Source organism: Leptodactylus fuscus, chromosome 7 (assembly GCF_031893055.1).
Source record: "Leptodactylus fuscus isolate aLepFus1 chromosome 7, aLepFus1.hap2, whole genome shotgun sequence".
NCBI lineage: Eukaryota > Metazoa > Chordata > Amphibia > Anura > Leptodactylidae > Leptodactylus > Leptodactylus fuscus.
The window spans coordinates 52,350,909-52,373,856 of NC_134271.1; the positions used below are offsets into that span (position 1 = coordinate 52,350,909).

Here is a 22,948-nt window from a genome sequence, read left to right on the forward strand (position 1 = left end):
CATAGAAAAAATTGTTCTATGACAACAAAGAGTCATTTGCCTATGTGCTCCTAACCTCACCTTAAAGGGGTTTTCCCATTAACATAGCTGCATTTAAATTGTTAGACATTTTTGAAGTATAAGTAATTATACGTAATTTTGTAGAATTTTAAAGATTTTCTCAAATCCTCTTAGAAGTGACAATCTTTTGTTCTCATCCGTTGCCAATGCATATTACAATGAATGCGGGAACTTTTAATTACTAGTAATTTTAAAAATGTTTACGTTTTAATTGTTTTCATATGTAAATCTGGTTATGTTTGTGGGAAAATCCTTGTAAGTGTATTTGGCCTTCTTCAGGAGTATTTTTCTCAGGTTACATTGTATAGGTAGCAGAGAAGATCTTGACTGGTTGGTGAGTAGTTATCAGACAGCCCCTAGTATATTATCTTTATTGTCTCAGGATGTTTTTATAACGTTCCTGATATATATTAATGTCACCCGTCTTCTCTACTACGCTACTGGTCAAATCTGATCCTAAAGATGCACCAGAAGGATGTGTTTTTCAGTTCATGTGCATTGTTCAGGGATCTCAGGGACTGAGTTTGGCCACCACTACTCTATAGAAACTATGAAACATGATCATTGGAACAGATCTCACTCATGCTTGCAGAGGCGTTGGATATTTTGTGAATGTCGTTGAGTTACATCTCCAAGTGAGAATAAAAAAAATCTTTCCTATTCACATCCAAGTATAAAATAAAATATTTGCTCCTCCTTAAACTTAGCCTATATATTAAGTTTAGAATTAATAATGAGAATTGAGAGTAGTATAATGACATCATTATAGAGGCTTGTCCATGGAAATTAGACCTTGGAGTCGTGGAGTTGGGGCCAGTTTTAGGTGGAGTAGGGAAAAAAAAGTTACTGACTCCGGCATCACAATAAAATTAATAATTATTTTTACTTATACAATAATTCATATTAATCTAATCACTAGCTTTTTTGAGGAACTTTGCTGTTTCTGTCTGACCATGGTTGTCAACCATTTATGAAGGAGCCATTGTTGGATCAGAAGTCACAATTGAGCCAAAATGGAGGCGTTGGTGTTGGTGGTTGGTCTATTGACTCCACAGCCCTGATTCCAACTATATGGATGAGCAGAACTATCCAGTGCTTGGGACTTCTAGAAAGCAGGGTGGTCATTGAAATATCATCCATGACCATACTATCCAGTATAGAAAGGAAAGGCTGTCTGTGGACCATCTTTATAACTGTCTTATTGACTACAACCAAATTTTTATGGGTAACCCCGAGAGTATATTGAATTATTTTGTGACAATAAAAAATTTAAGGAGCCTCCAGGAAAATTGGGGAAAATCTTCACTTTATTAATAATTTTACAGTCTCCAGTGGAGAGACCACAGGGGTCTGATGTGATGAACAGATGTCTATCCAGATGTATGGGGGCAGTCAGGACAGCTGGCCTATCAGCTTTGCAAACATCTGTTGACTACAACATATTTACCACCTAGATAAATGAAAGCTCTTCCTTAAGGTTAACAGGGTTATGGAGTCAAGACGTTTCAATGTACCAATGTAGCAGATCTTGCCAGATACAGCAGAACTGAGTTTGTCATTTGTGTGAACTCATTGTGTACATCAGTAGCTTCTTTTGACTGTAACACAGTAAAATAAAAAATTCAGCACTGCTAAATCTGCAAAATGGTGGTTCTTTAATGCCATTTTGTATTAGCAGAGACTGATCCATCTAAATGTATAATATAAAAGATCAAGTGATATAAATTACATTTGTTCCCAATAACAATCACTTACAGGCCCCTGGCATAGCACACACTGCATACAACGTGATGTAGCGTATTTTCAGTCATTTCTTGGGAGTGCGTTACGTGGATGATTTGTGATTCTCCGCTATGGACATGCTCGCTCATTCTTTGGTTGACAATCAACTGAAACGACCGGTCATTGAGATAAAATATAATAAAGTCACATGTGACGGCTCTTGATGAATTTTTAAGAAAACAAATATTAAAATGTCCAGTCATGGCACCTGTTATATGTAATTATAATAAATGAGAACCCACGGTGCTATAAAGACTGTAGTGTAGTGAAGTGTAAATGTAATGTATACTTATCGTATTGTTATTTCTTACACTGTTATTATATAGCATTCTTAAGATTGCAGTGCAATGGTGGAGATTATTAATAGTATGTCATGATTTTTTATTAATATTGGTCCAACTTGTTACTTCTTTTTTATAGATTTGTTTCTATCTCTTAGAGGCGGTTTGCATGGGGTGATGATTGCTGAAACAACTCTTCATACAAGCACAGTGTGCGGACATAAAAATCCCTTGGCTCTCTTATTCTCCATCCCTCCAACTTTCTCCTTTCCCTCTGTCTCTCTTACTTTCCATCTCCCATCTCTCTCTTTATCGCAATCCTTCTCTCTCCCATTCTCTCCTTTATATATTTCATTATTTCCATTTAGCTCACCATTAGTTATATGACTACACTTATTTATGGCAGCTTACTCATTACAGTCTATGTGCTGGAATTTTTAGTATTAGTATTACAATGGTGTGGGTTAGGCTGTGTTCACATCGCTCTCTTTGTGTATTCTTGCCTCCTCAAACCTACCCACCAAACACCCACCACAGAAAAATAGAAATAAAAATATTAAATAAAATATTTATTTCCAGTGGCATAAAATCTCATATCTCAGGGCTTTATGTACAGCTCATACATTGAGAGATCTAGCTTTTGCATGTGCATAGCAAAAACTTAATACACATGACTCCAAAAACAGAAAGCCCTTGCTTAGTTTTATCCCATGTGTTGTAGGAGGCGTGTCAAGGCTGATGGAAGGTTCAATGTTTGATAGAATTGCAATGATTTTGGAGAGATTAGGTTATGCAATTATGCCCATGAGAAAATGGGATGGGGCCAACCAGAGCGATGGGCCCTATGAAATTACAGAGGCTTCTTTTATGGTATGTAGCTTCTATGATTTGTTTTCTATGGTGTCAGGCTTGGTCCTTGGGTCTTGGTTGAGAAACATTACAATACTTTGATGTCACTATGTATTTTGGTGACTAAACCTGAGGATGTGAAGTCATTGGACACATTGATGTCTAGTCGAAGATTTTGAAGTCTCCCCAATAGTCCTGTGATTATTGGTTATACATGAATAGATTTCTCGGGGGTCTTTGATGACTTGCAGTCTTGTAAAGTGAGACACAAACTCCTCATCAACCTAACGATAACAGGAGCAAACTAGGATTTTTTTGGACTCTGTTCAGGTGTGAAAATTGAATAGCGTCTCTTTTTTTCCTCCCTCATGAAACTGAATGCATTAATAACAGGATGGATTCATCCCTGGCATGAAAGTAGAGGTCATATTGAGGAAAATGACACCGAATGTCTAAAAATGTCATCTACTTTAAGAGATCCTGGGCACTGGGCCAAGAGTAGCATTTAAGGCAGCCCTGAACGTATGCTCCAAAAATAACATGCACTAGGATCTGGAGAGAGGAAATCTTGAAGTGACACCTTAACGTAGAGCTAGATATCATTTTCAGCCTATCGTTTCTCCATAAACATATTCATATGGCTTTAGTTTAATCAAGCGAAGGTGTTGTGGTCTTCATCAAAATGCAACATAGGAAGGCGCACATAGGAAGGCGTGTTCCCTACGTGCAAGTCTCGCTCCACACTAATTGTGAGAGTGATGTAAAACCTGACCATGAAAGATGAAGTGTCCACAGCATCCATCTGATGAAGTATGACCTGTCGAATATTCATTATGAAGGTCCATACTGTATCATAGCTCCACCAGGTGTATGTTCTTATAAGCCTCGGTCATTACATGTAAGATAGTACTTGATTAGTTGCTTTGAGTTGTGCATAGTCACAACCTCGGGATCACAGTATCTATCTATCTATCTATCTATCTATCTATCTATCTATCTATCTATCTATCATCTATAGATCTATTTAATTAACTATGTAATTATGTATCTATCTATCTAATTAGCTATATAATTATCTATGTCGTTATCTATCTATCTGATTATCTATTTATCTATCTGATTACCTATGTAAATCTCTATCTATCTACCTTTCAATCTATCTATTTATGTATAATATGTATTCTCTATTCATTTTAGTGTAAAAAGATAATTTGTATGATTTTATCTATATATGAGTGACAAAGCTACGACAAACTCTAATGTATCTAATCTAATGTATCTAATCACAATAAGTTATGTAAAGTTACACATTCAGCCCATGTCTAATTATCAGTCTGTCTTCTATTGGTATGTGGTATATGGGTTGTTCTCTAGCTGTCCACCAGTCACACATTTGTAGTAACATGGTACATTATGATTTGCTTCTTATTAGTTCATGCAAAACTTACATAATACACAACAAATGAGAAATATTGCAGTGCTGCGTATGAAAACTGTCCCTTATATAACACCACTCAGGAAAGGCAGTGAAGCAGTTAACGTAGATTTATTCCATGCGTTGTGCGTCGTATAAATGTTTTATAATACAAGACAAGATACAATCAGTGTATTTAGTTGCTTTAAGTGTGGGATCTCTCTGTATTAAGTCGTGAATATTCATGAACTCTTGTTTCTTTTGATATATCCGCTCGCCCAGGTACACTCGGGAATCCTCCACATCGGTGATGTGAAAATCGTTGATGCCTGAAGTTCAAAAGGTACGTGTTCACTTTACATTCTGAGCCTGGAAAAAGAAATAAGAAGGGCACCCGGCACAGGTCTCTCAACAAATAGCTATTGAATGCACTAAAGTGCTATAACAAGAGCAGAGTAGAAAGGTTCACAAACAGGAAAGCACAAGAGGTGGGGAAATATAACTAACACATATCAAGGGAAGTTCAATGAAGCAGAACATGTATTCTGTGTCTCCGCTGTACACTGTGTTTCTGTGGGGGGTTTAGTCTCTTAAATTTTGGGGGTGAATTTTATGACATAAAGTAATATTAACAGATCTATTTGCAAATCCTGTATGTTTCTTTAGGAATCCACACATGGGTGTTGGTTTATGTGGCTCTTATTGAGATCCATAAAAAGTAGGATGTGTAAAAGCGTCTACACAAGGCCATAGGGTAGAATAAGTCGTATTTGATTATATATATATATATATATATATATATATATATATATTTCAGTATACATATGGGAAAGAAAGAAAAGAAAGAAAGAAAGAAAGAAAGAAAGAAAGAAAGAAAGAAAGAAAGAAAGAAAGAAAGAAAGAAAGAGTTTAGATTTAGCTGCAGTCCTTAGGGAAACAAGTAAAGCACATTGTCGTATCCTTGGCACACTATACAAAGTCAACATTGCTACATCTGTAAAATTGTATAAAAAAAGAACAGCACAGCATGTAATATAGGACATTACAATACATTACCTAAGACTGGGGTGATGCTCTGCTGATCATTTTCTGTGGTTAAGATATATTAGTAGTCTTTAAGAAAGATGATTGAAGAGATAGATAGATAGATAGATAGATAGATAGATAGATGATAGATAGATAGATAGATAGGAGATAGATAGATAGATAGATAGATAGATAGATAGATAGATAGATAGATAGAAATCTGTCTATTGACTTGTAATGCTAAGTATTGTGTGAATAGGTTGATAATAATTGAATTTATTTGATCATATCCTAAACTGACCCACATAAAAATGTTGTCATTAACCTGTTGAGTCTTAAAATGTATAGCATAACTCACAAATCCAAGAGAAAGCCCCATGATGGCTAATACAAGGGACTTACTATGGCATCATTACATTTTTTTTTACCGGAGGAGATATTATATTCTAGATTATTCTTGTTCTTATTCTTATTATTTATATAGCACCATTAATTCCATGGTGCTGTACATTATTATAGAATTACATGGTTTGTACATTATTATATAATTCCATGGTGCTGTACATTATTATAGAATTACATGGTTTGTACATTGAGGGTTTATATACAGTATACAAAGTATACAAAACAAATACAATACTAACAATGACCTACTGGCACAGTGGGGTAGAGGGTCCTGCCCGCAAGGGCTTACAGTCTATGAGGGAAGGGGGATAGAGACAGAAGGTGAGGGGAGAGACTGTACAGATGGCAGTGTGGTGACAGTAGTGTTATTGGAGGTTGTAGGCCTTCCTGATAGGTGATTCTTCAGGGCCTTCTTGAAGCTCATGAGGTTAATAAATAAATAACTTACATATATTTAAATCACGGTAAAAAAAATGTAGATAATGCTAATATCTGTGAACATGCCTGGTGATGTTGGTTACTCCGATAGTAGCCTACATCACAGATACATTTGTCAAGTAAATAGAAGACAGTAGTTAGACAATGTCATTTTGTATCAAGTTCCATATTAATTTTTATGTGATTGAATAAATATGTGCGTGTGTTTGTTTAGATAGACAGATAGATAGATGGATGAATGGATGGATGGATGGATGGATGGATAGATAGATGGATGGATGGATGGATGGATGGATAGATAGATAGATAGATAGATAGATAGATAGATAGATAGATAGATAGATAGATAGATAGATAGATAGATACAAGAGATAGGTAGATAGATAGATAGATAGATAGATAGATAGATAGATAGATAGATAGATAGATAGATAGACAGATCTCCAGACAAATGCTACAGAATTAGTAGAAACAGGTAGGTAAAAACTGTGTCCCATTTAACCACTTTGTACGCTGGGTTTGATAAAAGTCAGATCGTGTAGGATTAAATTGGTCATGGACATAATCATTGGGCTGCAGCCGTTAGGTCTCATTCACATGTCTGTATATCACGTATGGGTGACGTCTGCATTTTTTGCAGACCCCATATGTACCCATTAATTTCAACATGTTTAATCAGATGTCCGTGTTTTTTTACTGAATGTAGGTCAACCAATGGAAAAAGCAATGGAAGCATATCTTTTTTACTGATGCTGATGCATTGCGGATGCATCACACCAAGGATGTCAATGGATCTGTGAAAAAAGGATAATATCCACGTGTCATCAGTTTTTCATGGACCCAGAGACATATAAAATATAGAAAAATGAAGATAAAAAGTTGATCTGCTTTTCACAGACGTGAAAATCGCATCAACCATAGATAGAATACCACCTGCAATTGAGCTGAGACAGGTCCTGTTCGTGAAATGGACCACACTTGTCCACAGACATGTGAATGAGGCTTTAGTCATGTTTTGTCATGGAAATGACCAATAACCCACATACAGTCTGTCAAAATTTGTTGATCTATTTTATAAATATTTAGACTGTCCTGAAGATTATTGTATGATTGGCCTATAGGGTAATAGTATAGGGTTGGGTTTTATGACTGTGGATGTAAAGGACTGTAATGCTGCCAGCCAAAATTACTATGGGCTTTATTAATTAAGGGACAATTGCAAAAACTAAGCAAGACCATGAAGGGTTAAATAACATTTCCATTAAGTAAACTGTAGAATGAAGGGGTGAAGGAGATTTCTAGTATCTAATGCCTCGTTCACATCTGCGTTTGGTAATCCGTTCGGGGAGTCTGTATGCCCCCCCCCCCCCCAATGGAATATGAAACGCACTTGCAAGCAGTGTAAAGTGAAAGCACACAGACCCCATAGACTATAATGGGGTCAGTGTGCTCTCTGCGTGCTGCCCGCACGGAACATGCGGACAGGATAGTACTTCATGATCTACTTTCATGTCCTCATGATTCATATGGACAGCACGCGACAAGCACACGAACCCCATTATAGTCTATGGGGATCTGTGTGCTTTCACTGCACGCCGCTTGCCAGTGCGTTCGGTAGTCCATTCAGGGGGTCCCCATGCAGACTCTCCGAATGGATTACCAAACGCAGATGTGAACGAGGCATAAGCTAATTCATAGAGTTAAGGGGTAGGTGCTAAGCTATATGATGAAGAAGTCAGAGACAATTCTAATTTGTACCTGGCCACAAGAGGTTAAGAGATAGTTATAATATGAACTTTAGGCCCTGATGTGTTAATGAATATACCTAGAAATCAAGCAAGGAGGCCCTGGATGGTTTAGAGGTGTACCTAGTGACTGAGCAAGGCTATTAAGGGTTAAAGTAAATGAAGGGCTGCTGGACATTTCAGTATGTTATTCGTACAGGGACATTTCTAGTATCAAAGGTAACCTATAAAATGTTAAAGGGCTCTCCTGGTGAGTGTAGGTGCCGTAAACCTTCCATATCTTTAATTGTCGATATTTATGACACTGGTTATTCCTGACTCTCTTATACACGTGCATGCTTGGACAAGTGCATGTACCTTCATCGTAGAGGGGAATAAGCAGCTGCCAAACACCTTCCCACGATAACAAAGGATTACCATGTTGAAATCCAAAAAGAAAAATCCATCAGGACACCCCAATATACACTGGGCAATCAGCCCAGCTTGACCAACATCGTGTCTGCCCACAAAAGTAGAGAACAATTCTAGTAAGTGAGCCATGAACATTCAATGTAGTAATGCAAGTCCATGAAAGAGTAAGGGATTTGTCTGTCCAGTAAACTGTGTACTGTGAAGGCCCAAGACGATTCTTGCATACAATCCAGGCCACAAATGGTTAAGAGACCCTTCTAGCAAATAGACATAGCTTCTGAGGACTAAGAGGGTCTTAAGTAATTAAGTCAGGACTCCACTGGTTAAGGGACATGACTAGTAAGTAAGCCTGGCCACAAAGAGTTAAGGGACACTTCTAGTAAGGATTATTTTCCAGTCACAGCCTTCTGTGTAGTATTTCTATTGGAAGAAAAATCAAATTTCATCAGTGGATGACTGACAGGGAAGGGAAAGCTGGCAATGAACTTCTGGTCAGAGGATGAAATTCAAGAGGGAAATGGAAGGTCCAGAAATGAGGGGTTTGTTTCCTTAAGTCATCTGATGTGTTTATACTGGAAGGCGCTGAGACTTACTGTACTGTGGAATTATTAATGACCATCATCCATATGTGCATGTATATCGGCGCAAATAATAAATGCGGGGGCATGTAAAGGCACAACATGTAATTAAACAGTATGACATCTTACTTAGTATAATTGGGCTTGTGAGATTGCCAGTGTGAATTACGGATCTCAGAACATACAATATCCCATATAGGGCGAATTTCCATCTCTTGCACCCCCTTACCCAACTCTTTATTACTATCTGACAATGAAGGTCCCAAAGCGCTCAAGGTTGCCATCTGAAGTACAGGGTAGCTACAAAGGGACAGCGGTAACAGTGGCACCCAAAGCCCCCCTGCCACATGAGATTACACCTGTATTACATAGGATACATAGTAGGTGGGGGTCTTGTCGCAGGCTTTACAATGGGACAAGGAATAATTACATCTACAGTAAAATGGCTGCATAGCCCCTAATAGCATTGTCCAGGGGCCCAAGTGCCAAATACACAACGTTTAATTGTTTAATATATTCTATATTGGTAACAGTGGAATTACAGAAAGTAGATAATGTATTTAACCACTTCAGGACCAGGCAGTTTTCCTGGATTAGGTCCAGATACATTTTCTGTTTTTTTTATGCGTGTGGTTTTGAGGGCTGTAACATGTTTTGTTTGTTTGTTTTTTTAATTTGTGTTGTTCAAATAGTCTTTGCATATTTTTGCTGATAAAAGGGCCTTATTTATATGTTGGTTTTATTTTTTCATGTTTTTCATGTTTTTCCTAAGTTTTCACAGTTTTGCTTTTTTATTTTTTAACCCCTTCCCGCCAATGGCACTTTTTGACTTCCTGACCAAGCTCGATTTTTCAAAACTGACATGTGTCACTTTATGTGGCAATAACTTTGGAACGCTTTAACTTACCAAAGTGATTTTGAGATTGTTTTTTTGTAACACATTATACTTCATGTTAGTGGTAAATTTTGGTTGATATGTTTTGTGTTTAATTATGAAAACATAGGAAATTTGGTGGAAATTTTGAAAAATATGCATTTTATAAAGTTTGATAGGATGTGCATTGCATACAGATAGTCAGACCGCCAAAATTATATCTCATGTCCCAGATTTCTGCTTTATGTCGGCATCAAACTTTAGTCACCCTTCTATTTTTTACAGACGTTATAAGATTTGCAAGTGAAACAACTATATTCAAAATTTTCAAGAAATTTCTAAACCCCATTTTTTAAGGGACTAATCCAGTTATGAAGGGGTTTTGAAAGACCCTTGTATTAAAACCCCCCATAATTCACCCCATTTTCAAAACTGCACCCCTTAAATAAGCCAAAACAACATATACCTAGTATTTCACCCCTATAAGTGCTTAACAGGAATTAAGACAAAATGGAGGTGAAATTTACAAATTTATTTTTATTTTACTAATATTTTTGTTTAGCCCTAGAATTTGCACATTCACAAGGGGTTAAAGGAGAAAACGCATCCCACAATTTGTTATACAAGTTCTCTGGACTACCATAGTACCCCACTTGTGGGTGTAAACTAATATATGGACGCACAGCGAGACGCAGAAGGGAAGGCGCGCCAAGGAGCTTTTAGAGGGCAGATCTGGCTGTGACCAGTTTCAGAAACCATGTCGCATTTACAAAGCCCTTGAGGTGGAAACCTCTAGAAAGTGACCCCGTTTTGAAAACCGCACCCCTCAAAGAACTTATCAAGTGATGTAGTGAGCCAGTGGCGTAACTAGGAATGGCGGGGCCCCGTGGCGAACTTTTGACATGGGGCCCCCCCTCCCCAAACCGATGCCGAAGACCTCGACTGACCCCCTCCTCCGCACTCTATTATGTCCCTTAGTAAGCCCTGCACACAGTATTATCCCCAATAGTGTCCCCTGCACACACAGTATTAACCCCTATAGTGTCCAATGCACACAGTATTAACCCCTATAGTGTCCCCTGCACACACAGTATTAACCCCTATAGTGTCCCCTGCACACACAGTATTAACCCCTATAGTGTCCCCTGCACACACAGTATTAACCCCTATAGTGTCCAATGCACACACAGTATTAACCCCTATAGTGTCCAATGCACACACAGTATTAACCCCTATAGTGTCCAATGCACACAGTATTATCCCCCATAGTGTCCCCTGCACACACAGTATTTACCCCTATAGTGTCCCCTGCACACACAGTATTATTAACCCCTATAGTGTCCAATGCACACACAGTATTAACCCCTATAGTGTCCAATGCACACAGTATTATTAACCCCTATAGTGTCCAATGCACACAGTATTATTAACCCCTATATTATTAACCCCTATAGTGCCCGTGCCCCTGCACACAGTATTATCCCCCATATTGTCCCCTACACACAGTATTAACCCCTATAGTGTCCCCTGCACACACAGTATTAACCCCTATAGTGTCCCCTGCACACACAGTATTAACCCCTATAGTGTCCAATGCACACACAGTATTAACCCCTATAGTGTCCAATGTACACACAGTATTAACCCCTATAGTGTCCAATGCACACACAGTATTAACCCCTATAGTGTCCAATGCACACAGTATTATCCCCCATAGTGTCCCCTGCACACACAGTATTTACCCCTATAGTGTCCCCTGCACACACAGTATTATTAACCCCTATAGTGTCCAATGCACACACAGTATTAACCCCTATAGTGTCCAATGCACACAGTATTATTAACCCCTATAGTGTCCAATGTACACACAGTATTAACCCCTATAGTGCCCCTGCACACAGTATTATCCCCCATATTGTCCCCTACACACAGTATTAACCCCTATAGTGCCCCTGCACACACAGTATTATCCCCCATAGTGTCCCCATATGTCCCACTGTGGACACCTATAAACATTTATTATACTCTAGGGTCTGAAAAGACCCCAGAGTATAATAATCGGAGACCCGGGGGATTAAAACCATTAAAAGAACAGAGACAGTTGCTTACCTGTTCCTGTCGGCTGTCCTGTCCGCTCTTGTCCAGCTTTAATGACGTCAGACGTCACATGACCCGGGAAGCTGGCCTGGGTCATGTGACGTCAGAGACGTCAGACACAAATGACATCAGAGCCGAGGGTGCGCTTGAACCCTTGTGCACACTCTGCTTCATCAAGCTAATAGAATGCATTGGCCAGCACTGATTCGCCAATGCATTCTATTAGCCCGATGAAGTAGAGCTGAATGTGTGTGCTTAGCACACACATTCAGCTCTACTTCATCGGGCTAATAGAATGCATTGGCCAGCGCTGATTGGCCAGAGTACGGAATTCGGCCAATCAGCGCTGGCTCTGCTGGAGGAGGCGGAGTCTAAGATCGCTCCACACCAGTCTCCATTCAGGTCCGACCTTAGACTCCGCCTCCTCCAGCAGAGCCAGCGCTGATTGGCCGAATTCCGTACTCTGGCCAATCAGCACTGGCTAATGCATTGTATTGGCGTGATGAAGCAGTGCTGAATGTGTGTGCTTAGCACACACATTCAGCTCTACTTCATCGGGCTAATAGAATGCATTGGCCAATCAGCGCTGGCCAATGCATTCTATTAGCGTGAACTGAGTTTGCACAGGGGTTCTAGTGCACCCTCGGCTCTGCTACATCAGATTGCTACATCTGATGTAGCAGTGCCGAGTGTGCATCAGATGTGTAGTTGAGCAAAACTGACTCAGCACTGCTAAGTCTCTGCATTCGCATAGGAATGCATTGGCCAGCCTTCGGCCAATCAGCGCTGGCTCTGCCGGAGGAGGCGGAGTCTAAGGTCGGACCTGAATGGAGACTGGTGTGGAGCGATCTTAGACTCCGCCTCCTCCAGCAGAGCCAGCGCTGATTGGTCGAGTTCCGTACTCTGGCCAATCAGCACTGGCCAATGCATTTCTATGGGGAAAAGTTAGCTTGCGAAAATCGCAAACTGACAGGGATTTCCATGAAATAAAGTGACTTTTATGCCCCCAGACATGCTTCCCCTGCTGTCCCAGTGTCATTCCAGGGTGTTGGTATCATTTCCTGGGGTGTCATAGTGGACTTGGTGACCCTCCAGACACGAATTTGGGTTTCCCCCTTAACGAGTTTATGTTCCCCATAGACTATAATGGGGTTCGAAACCCATTCGAACACTCGAACAGTGAGCGGCTGTTCGAATCGAATTTCGAACCTCGAACATTTTAGTGTTCGCTCATCTCTAATAGACACCAGGGCCTAGGTTTGAGTGCTACATCTACAGCTGTTAAAACTACATATGGATTATGATAGACAATATCAGTGGCCAAAGTAGGGCAATCCATATGGCATTTTGAGACATGATATTCAAGGAAATTAAGGCCACAGTTGAATACATAGTGGGCTATGGTTGACAATGTTGTTTGGAATGGATATTGGACACTTTTGCAACCAACTTCTATGGCAACTATGTTTCTCCATAATAACAGCTCTAGGAACATTACTCTTATTGCTCAAGTGAGATGGGTGATGTCATGGCACTGAGATCATCTCTCACTGCCTGGTTTGGTACAGTCAGGAGATGTCTGAGTGTCAAAAGCAATGTTCCTGGAGTCCAGTGCCTGCCCCCGGTTCACCAACTGCCTCATTTCCATAAGACTTCGAGTTGTTTATCACTATAATGTGCTCTGTAACACGGTGGTGAAAGATGAATATGGTGGAAGTGGTTGTCTGGTTGAGTGGTCCCTTTAAATTGCAAAAAAAAAAAAGGCTAATCATGGCACCATGGATATTATAGGACAGATTATTGACCCTAACTGAACATAAGTTGGTTGTGATTGCAACGTTTTGAGGTGCACGGGCAGATCATAAAGTGCCCCATGGCCTCTACTACCCTAGAGCTATTTACCTCCCAGTTGCCTCCATTTCATCCTAAACACTTCCATCTTTAAGGCTTAGGTATTTTAAAACATTGCAAAGTCTAACTTTCACTATACAAAAATGGTTCACTACTATATGATACTAAATCTGGCCATATGCAACAAATAGCTGTCGGCCGAACATGTGTATGTTCTAAACAGAGAGGTGAGAAACTTACTGCCAGATATCTCTGACTGAGACTTATCTCCCAAAGCACAAAAGGAAGAGGTAGCTGAAATCTAGCTTCTGTATCCTTATCTCCCCTGACATTGGGGGTGAAGTAGGAGAATTAATCTAATGTGTATAGACAGTTTAGGGGTCAGCACTGCATAGTGTCAGTATGAAACAACAAGGCTCCATTTGTCTACACTGTATGGTGGAACATGCCAAAATACAACATGCCCCATCCTTGTTTCCAGAAGACATCTCTTACAATTGGACCGCCCAAATACAGGTCATTAGATATTGTAGATACCTGTAAGATCTGCTAACAGTATAATGTACATGTCCAGCCTTAACCATATACGACACTATTACTGACTCTCCTTACCCAATGGGCTCCCGTACCCTTGATCTATACTTCCTTTTTTACAGAATCTCTGTAGATAAAAAATGACATGAGGCCCCAGGACCAAAGTAATGCCATGTTAATAATTTTCTATACGTATTTGTTTGATTTTTTTTCCTTTTTTTGCATTTATTCCTTAGAAAGATGTACTCTCTACTGTGTTCTCCCTGCCAGAGTAACTGCCTGAAAGTGATTTAGACCGGCTGTTCCGGTCCTTGACTACACATTTATTAAAAGCACAAATTGAGATGAAACACTTACCAAGAGGATAAATCAGATTTATTCATACTGTTGATCAAATGAACACTTTCATCAGAACATTTATGCAAACTCATAGTTTAGATATATGGTGGACTGAGACAGAAGAGTTAAAATGATCTGTCTCGGTGACAACCTGCAGCGGGGTGTTAGTGGAGCTGCACAAGTTGAGTTAGAAGCCCTGATCATAATGTAATTTCCATGTCATGCTAATAGGTGAGATGACTTTCATTGCAATTAAGATTTAAAGATCTATTTCTGGAGGCCCCATACATTGTAGTCATAGATGTCACAGCTCTTATTAAGGATATATTTCATTTTTTAGAATATTATTTGATTTTTTTTTTGTGTGTCTTTCCATAACTCCATTCACCCCCCATCTGGGAGAGGCCTATTGTTCACCCATATTTTTTGTTTTGTTAATAAAATACCCAAGACACTGTAACTTTTGTGAGATTAAATCCTTCACGGAATGGCAATGGGTGCAAATTACTGAGCCATAGGCGTTCCTTGTGCTGCCATATGATTACATATGTGATGGAACATGTCACAGAGACTTGTGTGAGGCCATTATTGTTACGTAAAATATGGATCTGTAATGTGATCATGGCCTGCAGGAAGAATATGCCTTTCAGCATATAATGGAAGTTGAATTTTTTAGAGAAATGCTATAGGCATAGACAATTTACATATACACAAATTGACAAAATACAAGTACTTTATCTAATTCCAAGCATTCAGCACTGCACATACATAGGGTGGATTGTAGCACTGCAGGTCTAGTCCATTGGCACAGTACTTTACTGCAGCAAAGTATTGTCTCTGTAAGCTCTTCCTAAAGGTGGTATTACACTTATTACACTTTTTTTTTTTTTAATGAGCACCGATCAGCCCTGGCCTCATTACACAGGCCGATGTAGAGCTAGAGCGATCATTCCCTTGGCATGTGCTTACATTGTTTGCCAGCAGCGCTGTCCTTATTACGCAGGGTGATGTGCTGCCAATGAACAATGATTTTTTTTGTCCTGCTGACATCAGCAGATCACCCGGTGAACACACAAATACTTGGTCATCGGGTGATTGTGGGCACTATTAAGCAGGCTGAATATTGGGAACAAGTGCTTGTATGAGCGTTCATCCCCTGCTAAATTGCCCTATCTAATAGGACCTTTAGACAAGCCCCTGGTTTAATGGAGTTATGGGCAGGACCTAGCATAGTCACTATCAATGGTGTAACTGTGTCCTTGACGCATCCACCATCGCCAATGCTGCTAAGGCCTTATTCACATGTCTGATGGTCATTTTTGCAACATTCATTACTTGGTCATTTTGAGAACACATTGAATCCAATGCCTCTATTCACATGTCTGTTATTTTGACTAAGGCCTCGTTCACATCTGCGTCGGTAATGCGTTCGGGGGAGTCTGCATGGGGCTCCCTAAATGGAATACCAAACGCATTTGCAAGCGGTGTGCAGTGAAAGCACATGGACCCCATAGACTATAATGGAGTCCGTGTGCTTGCCACGAGATCTCCGCAAGGAACATGCGAACAGGAAAGTATTTCATAATCTACTTTCATGTCTGCATGTTCCGCACAGAGATCTTGCGGCATGCACACAGACCCCATTATAGTCTATGGGGTCCATGTGCTCTCACTGCACACCGCTTGCAAATGTGTTCAGACGCCCCTGAATGGATTACCGACGCAGATGTGAACCAAGTGTAACTGTTTTTAATGACTGACATGCTCTATCATTGTCCATTTTCACGGTAGTAATGGATCCATTTTCAGCTGATGCAAAATGAATTGATGTCTATTAAAATGGATCAGTGGGTTGGGTAAAAAAGAAGACCAATAAAATTCATCTGTTTTTTTCACTGACAGTTACAAACGGATGCAAAACGGATGGCACGTGGCCATCAGAAATGGAGTGGAACAGAATGTGCATAAGGCCAGAGGCCAGATTGTCAGATTGGAACAGCACTGCTACTAATTTTGAATCTGAAAAAAATCAGTAGTAGGTTACTGTGAAATTTGCAACCGTAAAAAACACCTGAAATGGGCTAGGTTATGCAGCGGCATCCCTTCTGTAATTACTGTGGGTATCCCGCTATGTGATACAAAGGTTGAAGGCAATGGTGGAAACCTGAAGCATAAATTAACATGTCAGGATAGGTACAGTTGATATCTACACATGGGTTTCGTTTGGTGGTCTGCTTGGGGAAACCTAATCCACATAAAAAAGTGGTTACTTTAGGAAACCTGAAGACCCCATAGACTATGAGATCCATGTAGCTTTCACTCGGTTTCTGCACGAAAAATGTGGAGAGAAAAGTGCTGCTTGCAGGACAGGGGAACAGAATGGCCCGAACGCAGATGTGAACCAGCCTTAATTTGTACTGTGTGATTTTTTTTTCAACATTAGAATAAAATTTAATAAGTCCAAGGCCCCATGGTGTTAATACTCCCTTTGTAACAGTACCTGCAAAGTTGATGAGATTTTGGCTAATCCCATGCATTTCTGCAGTGGTCTTTTCCGCAGTTCTTTTTAGCTGCAGCTTGCTATGTGGGGCCTTAGCCTAAAGGGTTTTCTGGGCTTGTGATATTATTTATCTGTCTCTATATATTACATTGTAGGGTCTGACACCCAGCACCCCCACCAATCAACTGTTCTCAGCTGTCTCTGGAGCCGATGGCTGCTGAATACAGCTGATCAGTGTGGGTGCCAGATGCTAAATATACGTCTTCAATATCAAATCCCTGGAAAATCCCTTACATCTCTGCATAGTGCCATGTAGATGAACAACTATCTTCACAAGATATCATATATATATATAGAGAGAGAGAGAGAGAGAGAGAGAGTGTTTCTCAATAATAAATTTCAATAATAGCAATGATATGAACTGATAAGGTGGACGCTACTCTGTGTCATATGCGGCATGCTCTTAACTCTCTATAGGGTAATAATAACGTGACGTAAGATATAGTTTTATGGGGTGCTGAGGCCTTTCTGCCACATAAGTAAGGAACAGTACTAGACATGACATGTCTGATAGATTGGTTTCACCTGTATACATGGTCTTAGGGGAAATTTGTGCCTGCTTGAAACAATCCCATCCCAATAATAAAGGCTAATCGCCAGAGGTCCCAGGAGCCAGACCTGTACCGATCAGCTGTTGTTAGAGAAGGGGGTTGCCTTGATGACTTTATTTGGCATATACTTGTATAATAATTTATATACCTGCTTCCTTAGAATAATAATAATACGTTGATAGCTAAGGTTACACATACAATTATAACACTGGCCCCATGGCAATGTCCCTGAAATAATGACACAAGAGTAACAACATTGAACCTTGGCAGGATTCCCGGCCTGGTACAAGAACTACAAGTCTTAATTATAGTAAACTGGTAATATACATTTTATTATTCTTTGGCAAGTGACGCTCCATTGTTTTTTTGGCTGCTATTGGAAACCAATCCTCTGAGACAGCAAAATATACACATTGAAATGCTGAAATCCTCCCAATAAATCAATGTCTGACATATAGACAAGTAAGGATGGAATAGAGAAAATAATCAAAGAATTAATGGAAGTTTTACTGGCTGCACATCAAAATCATCTTCAGCCACATATTTACTGCTGGCTGTATGGACAAATGGAGAATAGGAACGTAGCGCGGTGTATAGCCTCAGCATGCTGGTGTCTGTAGTTCTGTAGGGAGAGGGACAGGATACCTATGTGTAAGACATACACAGAAATCTCAATAATCCATTATAGATTATTATAATATTAATCTAATAGTCTGAGAATTGGTCCAGGGGATGGACTGACAGATTCTATTAAGTGTGTTGCCATATCTAGATAACGGCCATATCTACTGTATTACATACAGCATTATTTATTTTTATATGAAGCAAACATATACTGTATATACAGCACTTTACAGATATTGTCATTACTCATTCTCCCAAGTAGGGTTCACAATTATTATTATTATATGTGAATTCATATTTATATAGTACATTGTATATTGTACTAAATGAAGGTTATGTAGGAAATGTTATCTTTAGGTCCTACTTTTGGACATAGTTTTCGCAATATATGAGGAGATTCCTTAAAAAGCACATATACTGTTATCATCTGAACCATTACAGATCGCTATGAAGAAATCTATTGAAGCTGTAATCAATGAAAATGACCAACAATTGACTTACTAATATACAGGGTGGTATAAAAAGGGTCTAAATCTGGCACATTTTTAGTGTAAATTGGCACATCCAGTGTTAGGCCATTTTTGTGAGCAGCATAGCAAGAGGATGTGCCTAAAATAGAGAACAGTGTGGCCTAGCATTAAGGGTTGTGTCTAAAAATCAGAGATTTTGTTGGAAATGTGATAAATCATAACTAGACTACTTACATTTATATCGTCCATTTATAATTGTGAGGTATTATCTATCAGCAATGTACCGTTCTTTCTTATACTTATCAGTCATGAGATTTCTGGGGTTTTTTAACCCACTCATCACCAAAATAGGGTTTGTCACATCTTCTCTAAGTGAGGGTCTTTCAGCTGAAACCCCAAAGGATCTGATATGATATAGATGATAGATAGATAGATAGATAGATAGATAGATAGATAGATAGATAGATAGATAGATACAAGAGATAGATAGATAGATAGATAGATAGATAGATAGATAGATAGATAGATAGATAGATAGATAGATAGATAGATAGATAGATATAGATAGATAGGAGATAGATAGATAGATAGATAGATAGATAGATAGATAGATAGATAGATAGGAGATAGATAGATAGATAGATAGATAGATAGATAGATAGATAGATAGGAGATAGATAGATAGATAGATAGATAGATAGATAGATAGATAGATAGATTGATAGATAGGAGATAGATGATAGATAGATAGATAGATAGATAGATAGATATGAGATAGATAGATAGATAGATAGATAGATAGATAGATGATAGATAGATAGATAGATAGATAGATAGATAGATAGATAGGAGATAGATGATAGATAGATAGATAGATAGATAGATAGATAGATAGACGGACGGACGGACGGACGGACGGACGGACGGACGGACAGACAGACAGATAGATAGATAGATAGATAGATAGATAGATAGATAGGAGATAGATGGATGGATAGATAGATAGATAGATAGATAGATAGATAGATAGATAGGAGATAGATGGATGGATAGATAGATAGATAGATAGGAGGTAGATAATATATAAATATACATATATATATATATATATATATATATATATATATATATATATACAACCTTCTCAGGGTTAATGGGTGCAGATCCAAGGATCCCTCAATAGTAGATAATCTATTTTTCTAGATTGATAGGGAGATAGATAGATAGATAGATAGATAGATAGATAGATAGATAGATAGATAGATTCACACAGTGCTCTGCTTTTTCGTTTCTAGATAGATACGAGATAGACAATAGAATTTTTTTATTTTTCGATTTGTTTTTTTTCTACTTCATTTGAGGTCTGAATGAAGCGATTCGGTGGCATCCAGCTCAGTTGATTATCACAAGAATGATGAGGCCTTTTAATTGTCAGCCTTGTCTTCTTAGCATCTCGGTATAATGCATTATGGTTTCCAGTGGTTGCGAGGCAGCTAAAAATAAGATGGAGACTGTGGATACGTTGTAACCACGCTTATGAAGCCGCAAATTACGTCTCATTGAGTTTGGCGCCGATTGTGGCACTTCAGTTACTGTCTGGCTGCTTTCCGGTTGTGGACAGGGAAGATACATGTGGGCTTTGTGTCCCTTCTATAACAATACAGCTTGTTTGCACAGAGATGTTTATGCATTGTGCTTGTCAGGTGGCGGTTTTACAGGCTGCCTAACCCAGAGGTAAAATATAAAGGCTTGTCGTCTCCTTTCTGGCCTGTTGTCACTAGCAGGGTCCCTCCCTTGTTAACTTGATAAATAATTTGACTAGAGGGAATCTGCTGGATTTTATGCACGCTGTCTATTTTCCACTCGCTGCAAATAAATTTCCTCACTCTGAGGGCACTAAAATCCCAAACACGCGGTATTTTCCCACTTTGCAGCCGACGGTATAAAATATTTATTTCATCTTCTCTCTCTAATTTAATAAAAGACAGCAAATGCTTCACAATTAGTTTTGAATGAAGAGTTTTATCATGTACATTTTTATTCCTAAGATAATTTTCAGCTTGTTGTGTTTTATTGCCGCTTCTAAAGGTAGATGCACCAGGGTATATGAGTATTCACAGCTTTCACGGCCGCTAGATTTTTTTTTTTTCGGTCTACATTTCGTTATGTGTATCCTTTCATAAACAATCGATAGTAAGAAAGACGTGTTAACTCTTTGTAACCTTATGGGACACATTTCTCCTATTATACGTTATTATTTATATATTTATTTATATCATTATTTTTGTATTATTATATAATATTGTATTTTCCATTAGCAATATTTTTATTACTTTAGATATCACAGCTTTCTGCCAGTGTCTTATCCTGACAAGGGACATAAAGCCTTAACCCTATAAGTATACGTACTCTGCACCTCTCAGGCATTGGTATCTCAAACTATTAAATCCTTATTATTATTTTATTATTATTGGAATTGTGTTATTATTACATATTATTATTTCTAGGCTATATTATATAAAGGACATTTTTTACTGACATGTGTAGACCAAACTGCTTTGACAATATTTTTTGCAAATCCAGTGTCCTTTATGAGCATCAATAAATTTGGGTAAATTGCTGTCATTTTCCATATTTGATTACAATAGATTTCTGCGAAAAGATTCCTTCTCCTATGCTGAATACTTCTTGACTGATCTGTAGCGGTCATTGGGGAAGTCTTGCCAGAAAACTGGTGTATAGGCCGAACGTACCAATTTTCACAGATTTGACCAACCATCTTGTGTGCATGCGCACCCTCCAGATGGCAGACTTAGAGGGAGGTAAGGTTCAGGCAGGATTTGGTCTGCCTGATCTTTTGTTCTCGGTGGTATAAGCCTCTGTCGGAGGACTATGGCAGTGATTTTCTCCCCTTTTCCTGTTCAGTGCACATGCGCTTCTCTGCATCTGTGTGGGAAAATCAGACAAGATAGCTGTTGGCTGAAAGACAGCTATCGAATGACAGCTAACTTAAGTGTATGGCCAACTTAAGATTGCACTGTCTAAATATTAGTCAGGAATCTTCCCCACTCGATAATATTCCACCATGGCATGTCAAAACTCTAAATCGGTAGGTGCTGTACTTTCTATGAGGCCTGCGACTGCAGCCAAAGAGGCACGGCCGTAGTAGAACACTTTTTTTAATGGAGTTTTTGATGCTGTTTTTTTCAGGTGTGGATTGAAAAACAAGGAATTAGTATTAAAAAAATAGGTATTTTTCTCCACTCCTGTATTTAGATAAACCAAAATGGAAAAAAACTGCATGTGTGATTCCAGCCTAAAAAAAGATGTCCTTTTGCAGCTGCAGTGAATATCCCAGTTTTGTGTTCCAGCTGCTGAAGAACATTATAATACCCAGGTCAGGTGCTGCACAGCTTATGCATGAAATGGAGAGGGAAGTTTCCTATAAATTACTGCTAGGCAGCTGAATAAAATGTAAGTGGAATAAAATATTATATAGCACCAATGTATTATGTAGCCCTGTACAAAGAGTCTAATCACTCATATCAGTCTCTGCATTCAGTGGATTTCATAATCCTTATGTGCCAGAATAAAGCACATGAGGGCTAAGTATGTAGATAAGTGTATATGTGGTAGGTATATGTTTGGAGTCTGAGACACCCACACAGTATAATGCACACTTAGAGTTCCCACATAGAACAATATCCCTTCACTGCTGCCATACAGTGTAATGCCCCCTTAGTGCCCCACACAATACAATGCCCCCTTTTGGCCCATGTATAGTATAATGTCCTCACATTGGCCCCTGTACAGTATAATTCCACCTTGTAGGAAACACTCAGTATAAAATCCTGAATATCATTTCCTAAAGTGGACCCCACACAGTATAATTCTCCCTTGTGGCCCCCACTGTATAATGTTTCCTTGTGACTTCTACACAGTCTACTGCCCCCATGGGGCCCTCACATAGTGTCATATCCCCTTGTTACCACCACAGTAAAGTACAAAATAAAAGAAAGAAATAATACTCACTTTGTCTGTCTTCCAGAGCTATCTTTG

At 39.0% G+C, this 22,948-nt stretch overlaps 1 protein-coding gene across 1 annotated transcript in view; it reads left to right on the forward strand.

Moving 5' to 3' along the window:
• MAF (MAF bZIP transcription factor) overlaps positions 1–22,948 on the forward strand; it is a 55,565-nt gene that overhangs the window by 13,019 nt on the left and 19,598 nt on the right. Inside the window, exon 2 of the mRNA XM_075281910.1 lies at positions 4,669–4,729. Within this exon, the coding sequence (XP_075138011.1) occupies positions 4,669–4,702 (34 nt within the window). The 3' untranslated portion in view covers positions 4,703–4,729. The remainder of the gene's footprint in view (positions 1–4,668; positions 4,730–22,948) is intronic.